The sequence below is a fragment of the Melospiza melodia genome, chromosome 27, assembly GCF_035770615.1.
Source record: "Melospiza melodia melodia isolate bMelMel2 chromosome 27, bMelMel2.pri, whole genome shotgun sequence".
Taxonomy (NCBI): Eukaryota; Metazoa; Chordata; class Aves; order Passeriformes; family Passerellidae; genus Melospiza; species Melospiza melodia.
This window is the reverse complement of record NC_086220.1, coordinates 4,473,797-4,488,183: the sequence shown is the minus strand read 5'-3', so window position 1 is coordinate 4,488,183 and position 14,387 is coordinate 4,473,797. Positions and strand designations below refer to the sequence as shown.

Below are 14,387 nucleotides of genomic sequence, written 5' to 3'. Positions count from 1 at the left end.
CACACTTCAGGGATGGGGACTCCCCCACTGCCCTGGGCACCCAAAGCCTGAGCACCCTTCAGTGAAGGAATTCTCCTGGTGCCCACCCTGAGCTGCCCTGGCCCAGCCTGAGGCTGTTCCCTCTGCTCCTGTCCCTGTTCCCTGGGGCACAGCCCGACCCCCCCGGCTGTGCCCTCCTGGCAGGAGCTGTGCAGAGCCACAAGGGCCCCCTGAGCCTCCTTTGCTCCAGGCTGAGCCCCTGCCCAGCTCCCTCAGCCCCTCCTGGGGCTCCAGGCCCTTCCCAGCTCCATTCCCAGCCCCTCCATGTCCTTTTTGAATGTGAAGAAAAGTGAATTAAGAGCAAAGGAGAGAAGTTTTCCCCCCTGGTGCTGCTCCTGCCCCTGCCTGGTGACAGTGGCTGTCTCCTGGCTCCAGAATAACCCAGTGGCTGTTGTGTCCTGTGCAGGTGCTCCGTGGAGGGGCCAGCCAGCGTCCCCTGACTCCCAACCAGAACCAGCAGGGCCAGCAGACGGATCCTCTGGTGGCCGCCGCCGCCGTCAACTCGGCGCTCGCCTTCGGCCAGGGGCTGGCAGCAGGAATGCCAGGTACCAGCACTGCCAGGCCAGGGGAGCCTGGGAAATGCCATCTGCCAGGGCTGCCCGTGCCTGGCACCGGCACTGCCTGCTTGTCTTGGTTTGGGGGTTCATTCTGGGGTTGGGTGTGTCCCCAGCTGGCAGCACTGAAGGCTCACAGGTGACAGCAGTGTTATCTCCCTGTGCCTGCATTGGACTCCAAGAATTGATGGCTCCTGTGGAAAATCACCTCCAGATTTTTCTGTGGATCTTTCAAGCTTATGGGATCTGTATTTTAAACCTCAGAGGTTTCTTAGTCCCATTCATTCATCTCAGTTCTACATCCCTGCCAGGTGCTTGACTTAACAGGGGCTTCCTTCCGTGATTGCTCTTCCAAGAGGCTTAAAATCAGGGAAAGAAAAGGGATAAAAGGGAGCAGAGTTTAGTTCTCATTTCTAGCTCTTCACTGGAGGAGCTGCTGTAGGAATTCTGACTCTGAGGTTTTGGGGTAAAGTGCTGCTGAAATTCAGTTATCAGGATATTATTGTGATGGCAAAGGACAATCCTGAGCTCATTAGAACAATGTGCAGATATGTCCTGCTGGTCAAATGTAAGGAAAAAAGGATTATTTGGGTTTCAGGTCTCCTTGCTGACACTGTTACGTCATTGTTAATTTGTTTTTTTAAATTTTATTCTTCAGAAGAATGTTGCAGTATTAAGTTACAAAGTGAATTGTGCAGATTTCCTTTAATCTCTGTTATTTGGGCTGTATTTGCAAAGCAAATACACACATATATACAATTATAGATATATGTTTGTTCCTGCATTTGCAAAGCAAATATTTCCAGGGAACATTCTCTTAGTGACCTTCCACCTTAGACAGTCACTCCATTTCATTTTATTGTTTTCATTTAATGTAAATTCCCTAATGAGGTGCCTAAATCACTGTATTCTGTCAGTCTGCTGCTGTGTGTATCACCAGCATTTATGAGAGTTTATTTACATGCATTAAAGAATATTTTATGGTACCAACCATCCAAAATACAGAAGTGGAAGTTCCCTGTGGGTGCACCCTGGCAGCCCCAGCTCTGAGCAATCCCAGCATATTTGTACATACCGTGGAGCAGAAATGGTGCTTTTGTGTATTAAACCCTTTTTTTGCTGAATTTGCACTGGGGACAGTGTAATAGAAAAGATTCAGGGTGCAAAAAGTCTTTTCTATGTGAAATTGTTAATGTAACATTGTGTACATTTTGGGGAAAGCAGGGCTGTTCTTGCTTCTTTTTTTTTTTCCATTCATCTTTTCCTTTAAAAGCCCTCTTGCACTGCACTCCCCTGGACATGGCTGATGTGTTTGTCACCTGCCCTGTCACCTGTGCTTGTCTCTGCAGGTTACCCAGTGCTGGCTCCTGCTGCTTATTATGACCAAACAGGAGCCCTCGTGGTCAATGCCGGGGCCAGGAACGGCCTGGGGGCTCCCGTGCGCCTGGTGGCCCCTGCCCCTGTCATCATCAGCTCCTCTGCAGCCCAGGCAGGTGAGTCCTGTATCCCCTCCGGCTCAGGCAGGTGAGTTCTGCCTCACCAGTGGTTCAGGCAGGTGACTCCAGGTCCCTCCAAGTGCCTGCTGTGTCCCCAGTGTCCCCACCCCTCCGTGCTCCGCTGGCAGTGATGACAAACTTGCCCTCACTGAGATCCATCAGGGATTGTTGTTGAGAAACATCCTCTGTGCTCAACTTGGGCTGAGCCTCCGGAGAGCCACGGAGAGGGGCAGCAGCAGGAACCTGAATGATTTTCTAGAGTTTCATGGCAGATATTTAAATTTGTCCCCTGGTACCAGCTTTCCAACCTGCTGGAGCCTTCAGAATTCCCACTGGCTCCAGGGAGAGCTCAGAGTTCAGTTCTCTCCAGGAGAACTGGAGAGGGACTGGGGACAAGGATGGAGGGACAGGAGGCAGGGAATGGCTGCCAGTGCCAGAGGGCAGGGCTGGATGGGATCTTGGCAATTGGGAATTGTTCCCTGGCAGGGTGGGCAGGGGCTGGGCTGGAATTGCCAGAGCAGCTGTGGCTGCCCCTGGAGCCCTGGCAGTGCCCAAGGCCAGGCTGGATGGGGTTTGGGGCACCCTGGTACAGTGGGAGGTGTCCCTGGGGTGGAACAGGATGAGTTTAAGGTCCTTTCCATCCCAAGCCATCCCAGGATTTGTGCTTTATGACACCACTGTACCTTAAATGGCCTTTGCCATGAGTTGCTTTGTCATTTATTTGGGTTCCTTGGGAGTTCAAGGCTATTAAGAGGATTTTTCAATCTGTTGGTGTGAGCAGCCCCTACCAGCACTGGGCTCAGATTATGAAATGGGCGTTTTAATTGTTTTCTCATAGCTCTTGTTTATTTTGCTTTTTCTTTAACTTTGGAACTGGCTGAAAACCAACAGTCCTCGGGTTCAACGTTCTTGGCACCGAGGTTCATGTTTCATGTGCTGAAGGATCATTTCAATTATTTCAAAACTCTGGTTTCTTAACTGGCCCTTGTGAGTGTGAGGCTGCACTCATTGGACTCTTGGGTCTTTGGAGAAAGAGCCATTCCTGGTTTTGATCTGTGCAGCTCCAACAGCACAAGAGCAGCAAGAACAGCTGGGCATGGCTGGAGTCTGGGGGCTGTGGGCAGCTCAGATACAATAAACAGAGATTTATGCAGAGTTTGGTCCTGAAAGAAAAAAACTGTAGCAATTCATAGTGACCTGCTAAGTTTTAACTTCCAGAGCTGTGACGGTGTTTGCAGGGAAGAGACGAGGATCTGACTCCATGTTTCAGAAGGCTGATTTATTATTTTATGATATATATTACATTAAAACTATCCTAAAAGAACAGAAGAAGGGATTTCATCAGAAGGCTGGCTAAGAATAGAATAAGAAAGAATGATAACAAACGTTTGTGGCTCGGACTCTCTGTCCGAGCCAGCTGGGCTGTGATTGGCCATTAATTAGGAACAAACAACAAGGGCCAATCCCAGATGCACCTGTTGCATTCCACAGCAGCAGATAATCAATGTTTACATTTTGTTCCTGAGGCCTCCCAGCTTCTGAGGAGGAAAAATCCTAAGGAAAGGATTTTCCATAAAAGATACCTGTGACACAGAACTGTGAAGTAAATAGATTTTCTCAGTGGCTTTTCCATTTTTCTCCCGTTTCTGTGTCCCACAGCCGTGGCGGCGGCCGCGGCGTCGGCCAACGGAGCAGCCGGGGGGCTGGCAGGGACCACCAACGGCCCCTTCCGGCCCCTGGGCACGCAGCAGCCACAGCCCCAGCCCCAGCAGCAGCCCACCAACAACCTGGCCTCCAGCTCCTTCTACGGCAACAACTCCCTGAGCAGCAACTCGCAGAGCAGCTCGCTGTTCTCACAGGGGTCGGCCCAGCCCGCCAACACCTCGCTGGGCTTCGGCAGCAGCAGCTCCCTGGGGGCCACGCTGGGCTCGGCCCTGGGCGGCTTCGGCACCGCAGGTGAGAGGAGTGGGGCTGTGCCAGCACTGCCAGCCAGGGTGGGGACACATCAGGACACATCAGTAATGGCACGGGGCAGCTGTGGCACAGCATGATATCACCAATGCTGGGGACGCGATGTGCTTTGGCTTGTCTGGCCCTGCTGCTGAACCAAACAGCAGCACTGTGGTGTTTCACCCCACAGACACTTTTGGCTGGCTGGGTGTGTGGTGTTTCACCCCACAGACACTTTGGGCTGCCCTGGTGCTGCAGCTGGGCCCGTGGGGACAAGTGCAGGCCTGCAGGAGCTCTGGTGGTGCTGGGATGGAGCTTCCCCCCATAACAGGGGCTGCTCCTCAGGTTTCCCTCTGGCAGAGAAGCTTTAAGGCGATGGTGAAGGAAAGGAGTCAGTTCTGATGGAGGGTTTGGATGCAGAGCTTTATTCTGGCCCACAGGCCTCTGAATGCAGCACCAGCTCCAGCAGAACTCCCTGAGCCCGTGGTTGCTGCTCCTTTGAACCCGGGGAGAGGGGCAGGGAAGGGGCAGGGAGCCACCAAGCAGGGACAGGAGGGGAGGGACAAAGGGACAAAGGACACCTGGATGGCCCAATGTCCCCCAGTGTTAGAGGGCATCCTTTGGATCTGCCAATCACTGATGCCCTTCTGGAATGCCAGGAGTGACAGACAGTGCTGGAGGGGAAAGGAGAGGTGACTGACACACCTGGGAGGGAATCTTCAGGGGAAGAACCCGGGGTTCTGAGGTAAACCCTGAAATCACACTGGAACACCCCTGGTTCCTCAGAGGCTGCAGGTTAGATGATTTGTTCCAAGAATGGAGCTTGGCACTGTAGCTAAGGGAACTTCATAAATAGGTTTATGTGTGTTGGGTGTTTTAGTGGTGGTACTGGTAGTGTTACCTTGCATGCTTCAGTGTGTGACAAATGATGAACAAAACTATCAAAGAAGTTTTTATCATGCAAGAGAGAGAGATAGGAAATGGATTCACAGAGAGTTCTTGAAATCTTACAGAGATGGTGGATGAAGGTATAGACACTGAGGAAGGTTTTGAATTAAAACCTTGGAACCGGTGAGACTTTTTTGAGCAATGACTTGTAATTGATGTCAGACATGACTTACTCCCTTTGAACTGACTGGACTTTCACAGCATTAAAACTGCTCTGTTGTAATACAGCAATGCTTAATGCAAGCAAAAAAAGTTGCTTTAAGCAAGTAATAAGCAGATATATTCTAGTAAAGCTATGGAACACAAGGTAGTTAATGAAGGACACAGTTACAAAGGTTTCTTTTTAGTTGAACCGAGGGGGAATTGTGGGAATCACCAACAGGACAGGACTGCTGGGGAACACCTCTGGAGCTGTTGGTTTTCCAGCATCAGCCCCATGACATGGTTATGGCAGTGGGAAGATTCCAGCAGCTCACATCTCCAACAGCTCACATCCCACAGAACTCAATGTTACAGCTCACTTTAAAGTTGGGATATGGATGTGGGAGAGGGAGCCATGTGCAAGGGCCCCTTGGGGATCTGAAAGTGCCCACAGTGTGCCCCCACCTGGGACCACAACAGCACTGGGGGGAACATTGATTCACAGTACAGAACATTGATTATAGGAGATGTCAAAGAGGCAGCTCCACATAATCAAAATGTCTTTAAGACTTTGAATGAGCAGCAAAAGAGGGAAGAAACCCCAAAAGAGTGGTTGGAAAGGTTGGGGGAAAATTTGAGGCAATATTCAGGGGTTGATCCTGACATGGTGGCTGGACAGATCTTACTAAAGATAAATTTTGACCAATCACACAAAGCAGAAGCACATTGACAGTAGTGCCATCCAACCACTATAAGCACAGGTACCTGTGGTTAAAACAATGCTTGCTTATTTCAAATACAATACCTGCTTGTAAGCTTTAAAACACAAGGCACAGAGCTTCATTGTTAAGCTTCAACCTTCCTAATATCTCACTGGATAAACTTTTCTGTAGCTTAGGGAGTTATTCTAGACAAGTGTTAATACACAGACCATTGTTCTATGTGCCCTTACTTTCTACATCTTACATAACATTTCTGCTGACAAATCTTAAGGCTGATGCTTAGGTCTCATTGGATTTCTGCTGTCTCTGAGCCCTGCCTTTTGCAGCTTTCCCAAAACCTCTGATTTTAAGGTTTCCCACACCTGGGGAGCAGAGCACAAGGAGAACCCCAGATTCCAGTACTTTGTGCTCTGAGCTGAGCCCTCCTCATCCATCCCAGCCTAACTGGAATTTTCCTTTAGGGACCACTTCAGGCTTTAAAATCTGCAGCAGTTCTTGGCAAAAATGCTTTTAGTAGGTGATAATTAGCAGTAGCAGAGTAATTAACTTGGAAGTGATTTTCCCTGCATGTGGAGTACTGGCTGACAGGAATTGGTACCAGAGTGTTTCAACCCCTCTCACCTCAGAGTAAAGGCTGAGGAACTCCTCATGCCTTTAAAAAAGCTGATCTGAGGTGGTTTCTGTGCTTTATTCTGGGAATTGTTCCCATCACACACCAAAAGAATCACTCTGTGGTTGTAGACACCTCCCATCCATGCTTTGATGGTGTTGGGCAGCTGGAGACCAAGGTTCCTTTCAGAGTCAAACCCATCCAGAGATGTCTTTGGTTTTTTAGGTTTTTTTTTTTCCCTTAGGTTTGGGGTTTTTTTGAAGTGGAACAATTGTTTTAATTACTGCTCAGTCTCAGGGCAGTAATTATGTCCTGAGCTTTGCTGCTCTCATCAGAGTGAGGGGCAGGTTCCAACCTGGCTCCATCAGAACAGGCTCAGGGAGGGGTTGTTACCGCACAAAAGAACAGTTTGCAATAAAAAGTTATTGTAAATATTTCTCTTTAACCCAGCCTTGAGATTGGAACCATCTTGGTTCCAGGTGAACAAAGCATTTGCTTCTCTCACCTCAGTTTATTTAACTAATTGAATTCCATGAGTGGTTTGCTCAGTGCCAAGATTCACAAAGTTGTTTTCCCTCAATCAATGAATAAAACTCTGATCCTGCTGCTTCTGGAGCCCGTGTGCACTCACCAAAAATGATCAGTTCATTGCAGTTAACAATTTCACTGTTTATTAAACAAGATTTTAATGCAAAATTGATTTTTCCCCCTGCAAGTTGACAGTGCATTTAAAGAGTTTGTATTTGCCTATTGAGACAGCTCTTAAAAACTATGGGGGTTAGGAGTGCAATTGAATTTTGATTTCCAGCTCCATGGAGCTGGGGGCAAACAGGAGCTGATTGCTCACCTGCTGCAGGGTGAGCACAGGGATGGCAGGGGGCTGTGCACAGGGATTTCAGGGATTGCAGGGAGCTGTGCACAGGGATTGCAGGGTGAGCACAGGGATTGCAGGGATTGCAGAGAGCTGAGCACAGGGATTGCAGGGAGCTGTGCACAGGGATTTGCAGGGATTGCAGGGAGCTGTGCACAGGGATTGCAGGGAGCTGTGCACAGGGATTGCAGGGAGCTGTGCACCAGGCTGGGCTCGCTCCTGAGCCAGCACAGGGAAACCTGCTGGGGCTGGGGCTCAGCTCTGAACAAACAGGAGGGGAGTTCAGATCTGCCCCATCCTGGGAATGGGAGACAGGGAGCCCTGGGCAGCTCAGACCTTCTCCTGAAGGGCCAGAGCAAGGGCTCAGCGTGTCCCCAAGGTCTCAGCGTGTCCCCAAAGGTCTCAGTATGTCCCCAAAGTGCTTGGGGTGTCCCTAAGCTCTGAGTGTATCCCCAAAGTGCTCGGTGTGTCCCCAAGTGCTCAGCGTGTCCCCAGAGTGCTCAATGTGTCCCCAAGTGCTCAGCATGTCCCCAAAGGTCTCAGTGTGTCCCCAAAGGTCTCAGCCTGTTCCCAAGTGCTCAGTGTGTCCCCAAAGTGCTCAGTGTGTCCCCAAGGGCTCAGCATGTCCCCAAGTGCTCAGCATGTCCCCAAAGGTCTCAGTGTGTCCCCAAGTGCTCAGCACGTCCTGAGAGTGCTCAGCATGTCCCCAAGTGCTCAGTGTGTCCCCAAAGGTCTCAGCCTGTCCCCAAAGGTCTCAGTGTGTCCCCAAGTGCTCAGCATGTCCCCAAGTGCTCAATGTGTTCCCAAAGGTGTCAGGGTGTCCCCAAAGGTCTCAGTGTGTCCCCAAAGTGCTCGGGGTGTCCCCAAGTGCTTGGGGTGTCCTCAAATGCTCAGTGTGTCCCCAAAGGTTTCAGTGTGTCCCCAGAGGTCTCAGTGTGTACCCAAAGTGCTCGGAGTGTGTCCCCAAGTGTTCAGTGTGTCCCCAAAGGACTGAGCATGTCCCCAAGTATTCAGCATGTCCCCAGAGTGCTCAGTGTGTCCCCAAAGTGCTCAGTGTGTCCCAAAATGTCTCAGTGTGTCCCCAAGTGCTCAGTCTGTCTCCAAAGATATCAGTGTGTCTGTGAGTGCTCAGTGTGTCCCCAAATGTCTCAGTGTGTCCCCAAAGTGTTCAGCGTGTCCCCAAAGGTCCCAGTGTGTCTCCAAGTGCTCAGCCTGTCCCCAAGTGCTCAGTTTGTCCTCAAAGGTCTCAGCCTGTCCCCAAAGGTGTCAGTGTGTTCCCAAGTGCTCAGCATGTCCCCAGAGATCTCAGCATGTCCCCAAAGGTCTCAAAGTGTCCCTGGGTGCTCAGTGTGTCCCCAAAGCATGGTCCCTTCCTTTAGGGAGATTTTTATCCTTTGACCTTTCTGCTCAGGGGTTTTTGGAGCTGTTTCTCCATGTGCTGTGTCACAGAAATCCTCCAAGGCACTGAAGGCAAAGACAAGATCCCAGATAATTTGTTTGGCCATTTTGTTGTTAACAGCGTGGTTTTAATGATTTTAACTGGTTTTAATGACTCTGACTGGTTTTAATGACTGTATCTGATCACTTCCCCAAGCACCAGCCCTGGGCAGTGGAGCTGTGGCTCTCCAGTGTTGGGGCTGGTGGCATCTCCCATTTCCCCCATTTTCTCATTTTTCCCATTTTCCCCGTTTTCCTGTTTTCCCCATTTTACCATTTTTTCCAATTGTCCCATTTTCCCCAATATTCCCATTTTCCCTGTTTGCCCCATTTTCCCCAATATTCCCATTTTCCCCATTTCCCCTTTCCCCCATTTCCCATTTTCCGCATTTCCCCCATTTTCCCTATTTTCCTATTTCCACTCATTTCTCCCATTTTCCCATTTTTCCTGTTTCTCCCATTCCCCCATTTCCCCCTCATTCCCCCATTTTCCCATTTTCCCCAGTTTTCCAATTTCCCCATTTTCCAATTATCCCTGTTTCCCCATTTCCCCTATTTTCCCATTATTCCTGTTTTCCCATTTTCCCCCATTTCCCCCATATTTCCCATTTTCCCCATTTATCCTAATATCCCCATTTCCCCTTTTTTCCCAACTTTCTCTGTTTTCCCTGTTTTCCCCCAATTTCCCCATTTCCCCTGTTTTCCCCATTCTCCCATTTTACCCATTTCCCCATTTCCCCCATTTCCCCTATTTTCCCATTTCCCCTGTGTTCCCTGTTTTCCCCATTTTCCCCCTTTTCCTATTTTTCCCATTTCCCCAATTTTTCCCATTCCCCAATTTTTTCCTTTTTCTTATTTTCCTGTTTTTTCTGTTTTCCTCCATTTTCCCCATTTCCCCTGTTTTCCCCATTTTTCCCATTTTCCCCATTCCCCCATTTCCCATGCCCCCAATTTCCCCTTTTCTCCCATTTCCCCCATTTTACCGTTTCCCCAATATTCCCATTTCCCCAAATCCCCCATTTTCCCCATTTCCCAATATTCCCATTTCCCCCATTTCCCCATTTCCCCAGTATTCCCATTTTCCCATTTCCCCATTTCCCAATATTCCCATTTCCCCCATTTCCCCATTTTCCCCATTTCCCCAATATTCCCATTTTCCCATTTCCCCAATATTCCCATTTCCCCAAATCCCCCATTTTCCCCATTTCCCCAATATTCCCATTTCCCCATTTCCCAATATTCCCATTTCCCCCATTTCCCCATTTTCCCCATTTCCCCAATATTCCCATTTTCCCATTTCCCAATATTCCCATTTCCCCATTTCCCCCATTTTACTGTTTCCCCAATATTCCCATTTCCCCAAATCCGCCATTTCCCCCATTTTCCCAATATTCCCATTTCCCCATTTCCCAATATTCCCATTTTACCCATTTATCCCATTTCCCAGTATTCCCATTTTCCCATTTCCCCATTTCTCAATATTCCCATTTTACCCATTTATCCCATTTCCCAGTATTCCCATTTTACCCATTTCCCAGTATTCCCAGTATTCCCATTTATCCCATTTCCCAGTATTCCCATTTACCCATTTCCCCATTTCCCAATATTCCCATTTTACCCATTTATCCCATTTCCCAATATTCCCATTTTCCCATTTCCCCATTTCCCAATACTCCCATTTTACCCATTTATCCCATTTCCCAGTATTCCCATTTTCCCATTTCCCCATTTCCCAATATTCCCATTTTACCCATTTATCCCATTTCCCAGTATTCCCATTTTCCCATTTCCCCATTTCCCCAATATTCCCTTTTACCCCATTTTCCCATTTCCCCCATTTTCCCCATTTCCCCAATATTCCCATTTCCCCATTTCCCAATATTCCCATTTTACCCATTTATCCCATTTCCCAGTATTCCCATTTTACCATTTCCCCATTTCCCCAATATTCCCTTTTACCCCATTTTTCCATTTCCCCCATTTTCCCCATTTCCCCAATATTCCCATTTCCCCATTTCCCAATATTCCCATTTTCCCATTTCCCCATTTCCCAATATTCCCATTTTACCCATTTATCCCATTTCCCAGTATTCCCATTTTACCATTTCCCCATTTCCCCAATATTCCCTTTTCCCCCATTTCCCCAATATTCCCATTTCCCCATTTCCCAATATTCCCATTTATCCCATTTCCCCATTTCCCAATATTCCCATTTCCCCATTTTCCCCATTTCCCCAGTATTCCCATTTCCCCATTTCCCCAATATTCCCATTTCCCCATTTCCCAATATTCCCAAATCCCCCATTTTCCCCATTTCCCCCATTTCCCAGTATTCCCATTTTCCCATTTCCCCATTTCCCCATATTCCCGTTTTACCATTTATCCCGTTTCCCGTTTCCGCAGTGGCGAACTCCACCACGGGCAGCGGTTCCCGCCGTGACTCGCTGACGGGCAGCAGCGAGCTCTACAAGAGGACCTCGAGCAGCCTGACCCCCATCGGGCACAGCTTCTACAACGGCCTGGGCTTCTCCTCGTCCCCTGGGCCCGTGGGCATGCCCCTGCCCAGCCAGGGCCCCGGGCACTCGCAGACTCCTCCTCCCTCCCTGTCCTCACACGGATCCTCCTCCAGCCTCAACCTGGGTAAGAGCCCTGCTCTGCTCTCCTGCAGCACCCCTGGTCCCCCAGGCAGGAGTTCTGAGGGTCACACGATGATTTAGGTGGAGAACAATCTTTAATTCAGGTTCAGCCCTCCTGGAGTGTGTGTGTGTCCTGCAGGGTTCAGCTGGGAACAGGTTTCCATCTTCCCTCCTCTTTGCTGACTTGGTTTGAACAGCCAGGTGTCTGCTGAGGAAAGCAAGAGCCTCCCCTGAAATGGAAAATGCAAACCCCCTCCCTCTGAGTTATTATCATTTTGAAATCAAGGGGCTCTCAGGAAAAGATATGGGAATAGGAATAGTAGTTCTCGGAAAATGCAAACCCCCTCCCTCTGAATGATTATAATTTTGAAATTAACAGGCTCTCAGGCAAAGATATGGGAATAGGAATAGGAATAGTAGTTGTTTATTAGGGAAAAAATAAAAATAAAATAAAAGCTGATTTTTGCCCAGGAGCCCTCTAGGCTTTGGCTCTGCTGAGCTCTGGCCCAGCCGTGCTGATTTTTCATCCTTTTGGGTTCCTGGAAGAGCTGTGGGACATGGAATGAGTTCCTGTCTTGGTTTGAAAAGAGGTGTCTGCTGAGGAGGGCAGGAGCCTCCCCTGAAATGGAAAATGCAAACCCCCTCCTTCTGAATTATTGTGATTTGGGAATGAAAAAGCTCTCAGGAAAAGATACGGGAATAGGAGTAGAAGTTTTGCACTAGGAAATTAAAAATACAAATGCAATGGTACAAACAAACCCTGCCAGAGTGAGAGCAGGCCCTGGCACGCTGTGGCTCAGGCTGGTGGCACAGCCCCATGCCATGGGGGCTCAGCCCTCCTGCAGTGCCAGCTGTGGCTCTGCTGCAGCAGGGATCCTGCACAAGGGGGGAGTTTTCCTCTGCAGCTCCAGGGCTGCTGCAGATGGGCCTGGGCTCCCTCTGGCCATGCAGGGCAGCAGAAAGCTGCTCCTCTGGCAGTGCAGGGGGCAAAGGCTGCTGTGCTGTGCCAGGCTCAGATTGCATCCAGGCAGGAATGCTTGGCTCCTGCCCTGGGCGCAGCATCTGCCCATGGGATGCTGGAATTGGATCAGCCCTGCAGGGACACTCAGTGGCCATGGACAGCAGAGATCTCCTGCAGGGAGGATTGGCTGTGGGAGAGATGAAGAAAACTGCCCCGAGAACAGCAGAGAACTGCCCCATCAGATAGGGATAGGACACAAACCCCCATTTCCAGACTGAGACATTTCCTCAGCTCAAAATTAGGGATAATGTTCCCAAGTGTTCATAAACCAGGATTTTCTTGCACTGGTCTTGGTAAAAGCAGCAATGGTTTGTGGAGTAAAATAGATAAGGAGAGTTCATCTTCAATTTAAATGGTTTTAAAGGGGATGTTTTAAAATACCCATTAAATTGGGAATAATGAGCTTGGAGTACAATTCCTCCTTTTAACCAATGTTCCCTGGAGCAGTGCTCAGCTTTGAGGATTTGGTGAGTTTACCTTGGAAAATTTCCCATCGGTGTGGCCTTATCAAAAGCACAGGAGAAATCATTTTGGGAAGATCCATGACTTTGTGCAGCTGAAGCTTCTCAAAGAGCTTCTGCCTGGCCCACAATAAAATAAATCTTAAAAATAAAGAAAGCAAATATTAAATAATAAAGTAGTGCCCATCTGAACCTCCTGCAGTGTTCATTCCCTCATAAACAAACCAAAGAGATTATTTGTTGCACCTGCAGCAGGTAATTTAATATTTCCTCCAAAAATTCACTTGGTTTTGGTTGTGTCATGAATCTGCTGGGTTTAAGGAAACTTCTGCTTCTCAGAGCAGTTCTCCCCCCTCAGCAGACTGTGTATTTATTATGTGTGTTCCATGCATGTGTGATAAATCCAGTGCTGGCTCTAACTTAGCTGGAATAGCCATAAATATGATTCTTGGAGATCAAGTTTAGATTTACCATCGTGCCTTGTTGAGAGCTTTAATAGAACTGGGAGGGTTTTGACTTTATTTATGCAGCTGTGGAGGCCTTGGCTGACAGTTAAATGGCCACAATAAATTAGTGCTGAGGAGGAAGCAGATTCCAAACCTGGGAAAAAGCTGGTTGCCCTTGCAGAAAAAAAGAATCCTAAAAATTCTTTGGAATCAAAGAATCTTGAGAATTCCTCTGGATCAGAAGAGGGTAGATCTGTCTGGGAACAAACTCTGGAAAGAAATTGGAATTAGCACCCCCGGAAATGGGTTGTGCTGCAGAGGATCAGTGTGAGGCTTCCCATCTTCCCAAAATATTCCTGTCATTGTGGCTTTGTCCCCTCCATGGCTGGTTCCATGCTGGGTGATGCTGTAGGTCAGATGTCACCTGGGATAGCTCAGATTTTGGGGGATTTGACCTTGAAATCCATGAAAAGTCATTTTATTTTTTTCAGGTTTCTCTTTCATTGGTAGTGGAGGGCAGTGGGAAGGGGAGGTCTGATTTCTTTCGTTATAAAATCAGTTCACATGGGGAGGAGAAGCTCCAGGGAGAGCTCAGAGCCCTTGCAGGGCCTGAAGGGGCTCCAGGAGAGCTGCAGAGGGACTGGGGACAAGGATGGAGGGACAGGAGGCAGGGAATGGCTGCCAGTGCCAGAGGGCAGGGCTGGATGGGATCTTGGCAATTGGGAATTGTTCCCTGGCAGGGTGGGCAGGGGCTGGGCTGGAATTGCCAGAGCAGCTGTGGCTGCCCCTGGAGCCCTGAAATCCTGAATCCCTGCTTGTGGGACTACAGAGAAATCAGGGAATGGTTTGGGCTGGGAGAGACCTTAAATCCCACCCAGTGTCACCCCTGCCATGGCAGGGACACCTCCCACTGTGCCAGGTGCTCCAGCCTGGCCTTGGGCACTGCCAGGGCTCCAGGGGCAGCCACAGCTGCTCTGGGCACCCTGGCACAGCCCAAACCTCTCTAACCAGGCCTTGCCAGGCTACAAACCCCCTGTGGCAAATGGCACTGGGGG

General features: G+C 49.1%; 1 protein-coding gene across 8 annotated transcripts in view; it reads left to right on the top strand.

The window, feature by feature from the left end:
* Positions 1 to 14,387, top strand: part of PUM1 (pumilio RNA binding family member 1) — a 105,424-nt gene that overhangs the window by 67,711 nt on the left and 23,326 nt on the right. For all 8 annotated transcript variants that reach the window (XM_063177614.1, XM_063177620.1, XM_063177615.1 and 5 more), the window contains exons 11-14: positions 446 to 584; positions 1,943 to 2,086; positions 3,749 to 4,045; positions 11,172 to 11,408. In XM_063177614.1, the coding sequence (XP_063033684.1) occupies positions 446 to 584; positions 1,943 to 2,086; positions 3,749 to 4,045; positions 11,172 to 11,408 (817 nt within the window). The remainder of the gene's footprint in view (positions 1 to 445; positions 585 to 1,942; positions 2,087 to 3,748; positions 4,046 to 11,171; positions 11,409 to 14,387) is intronic.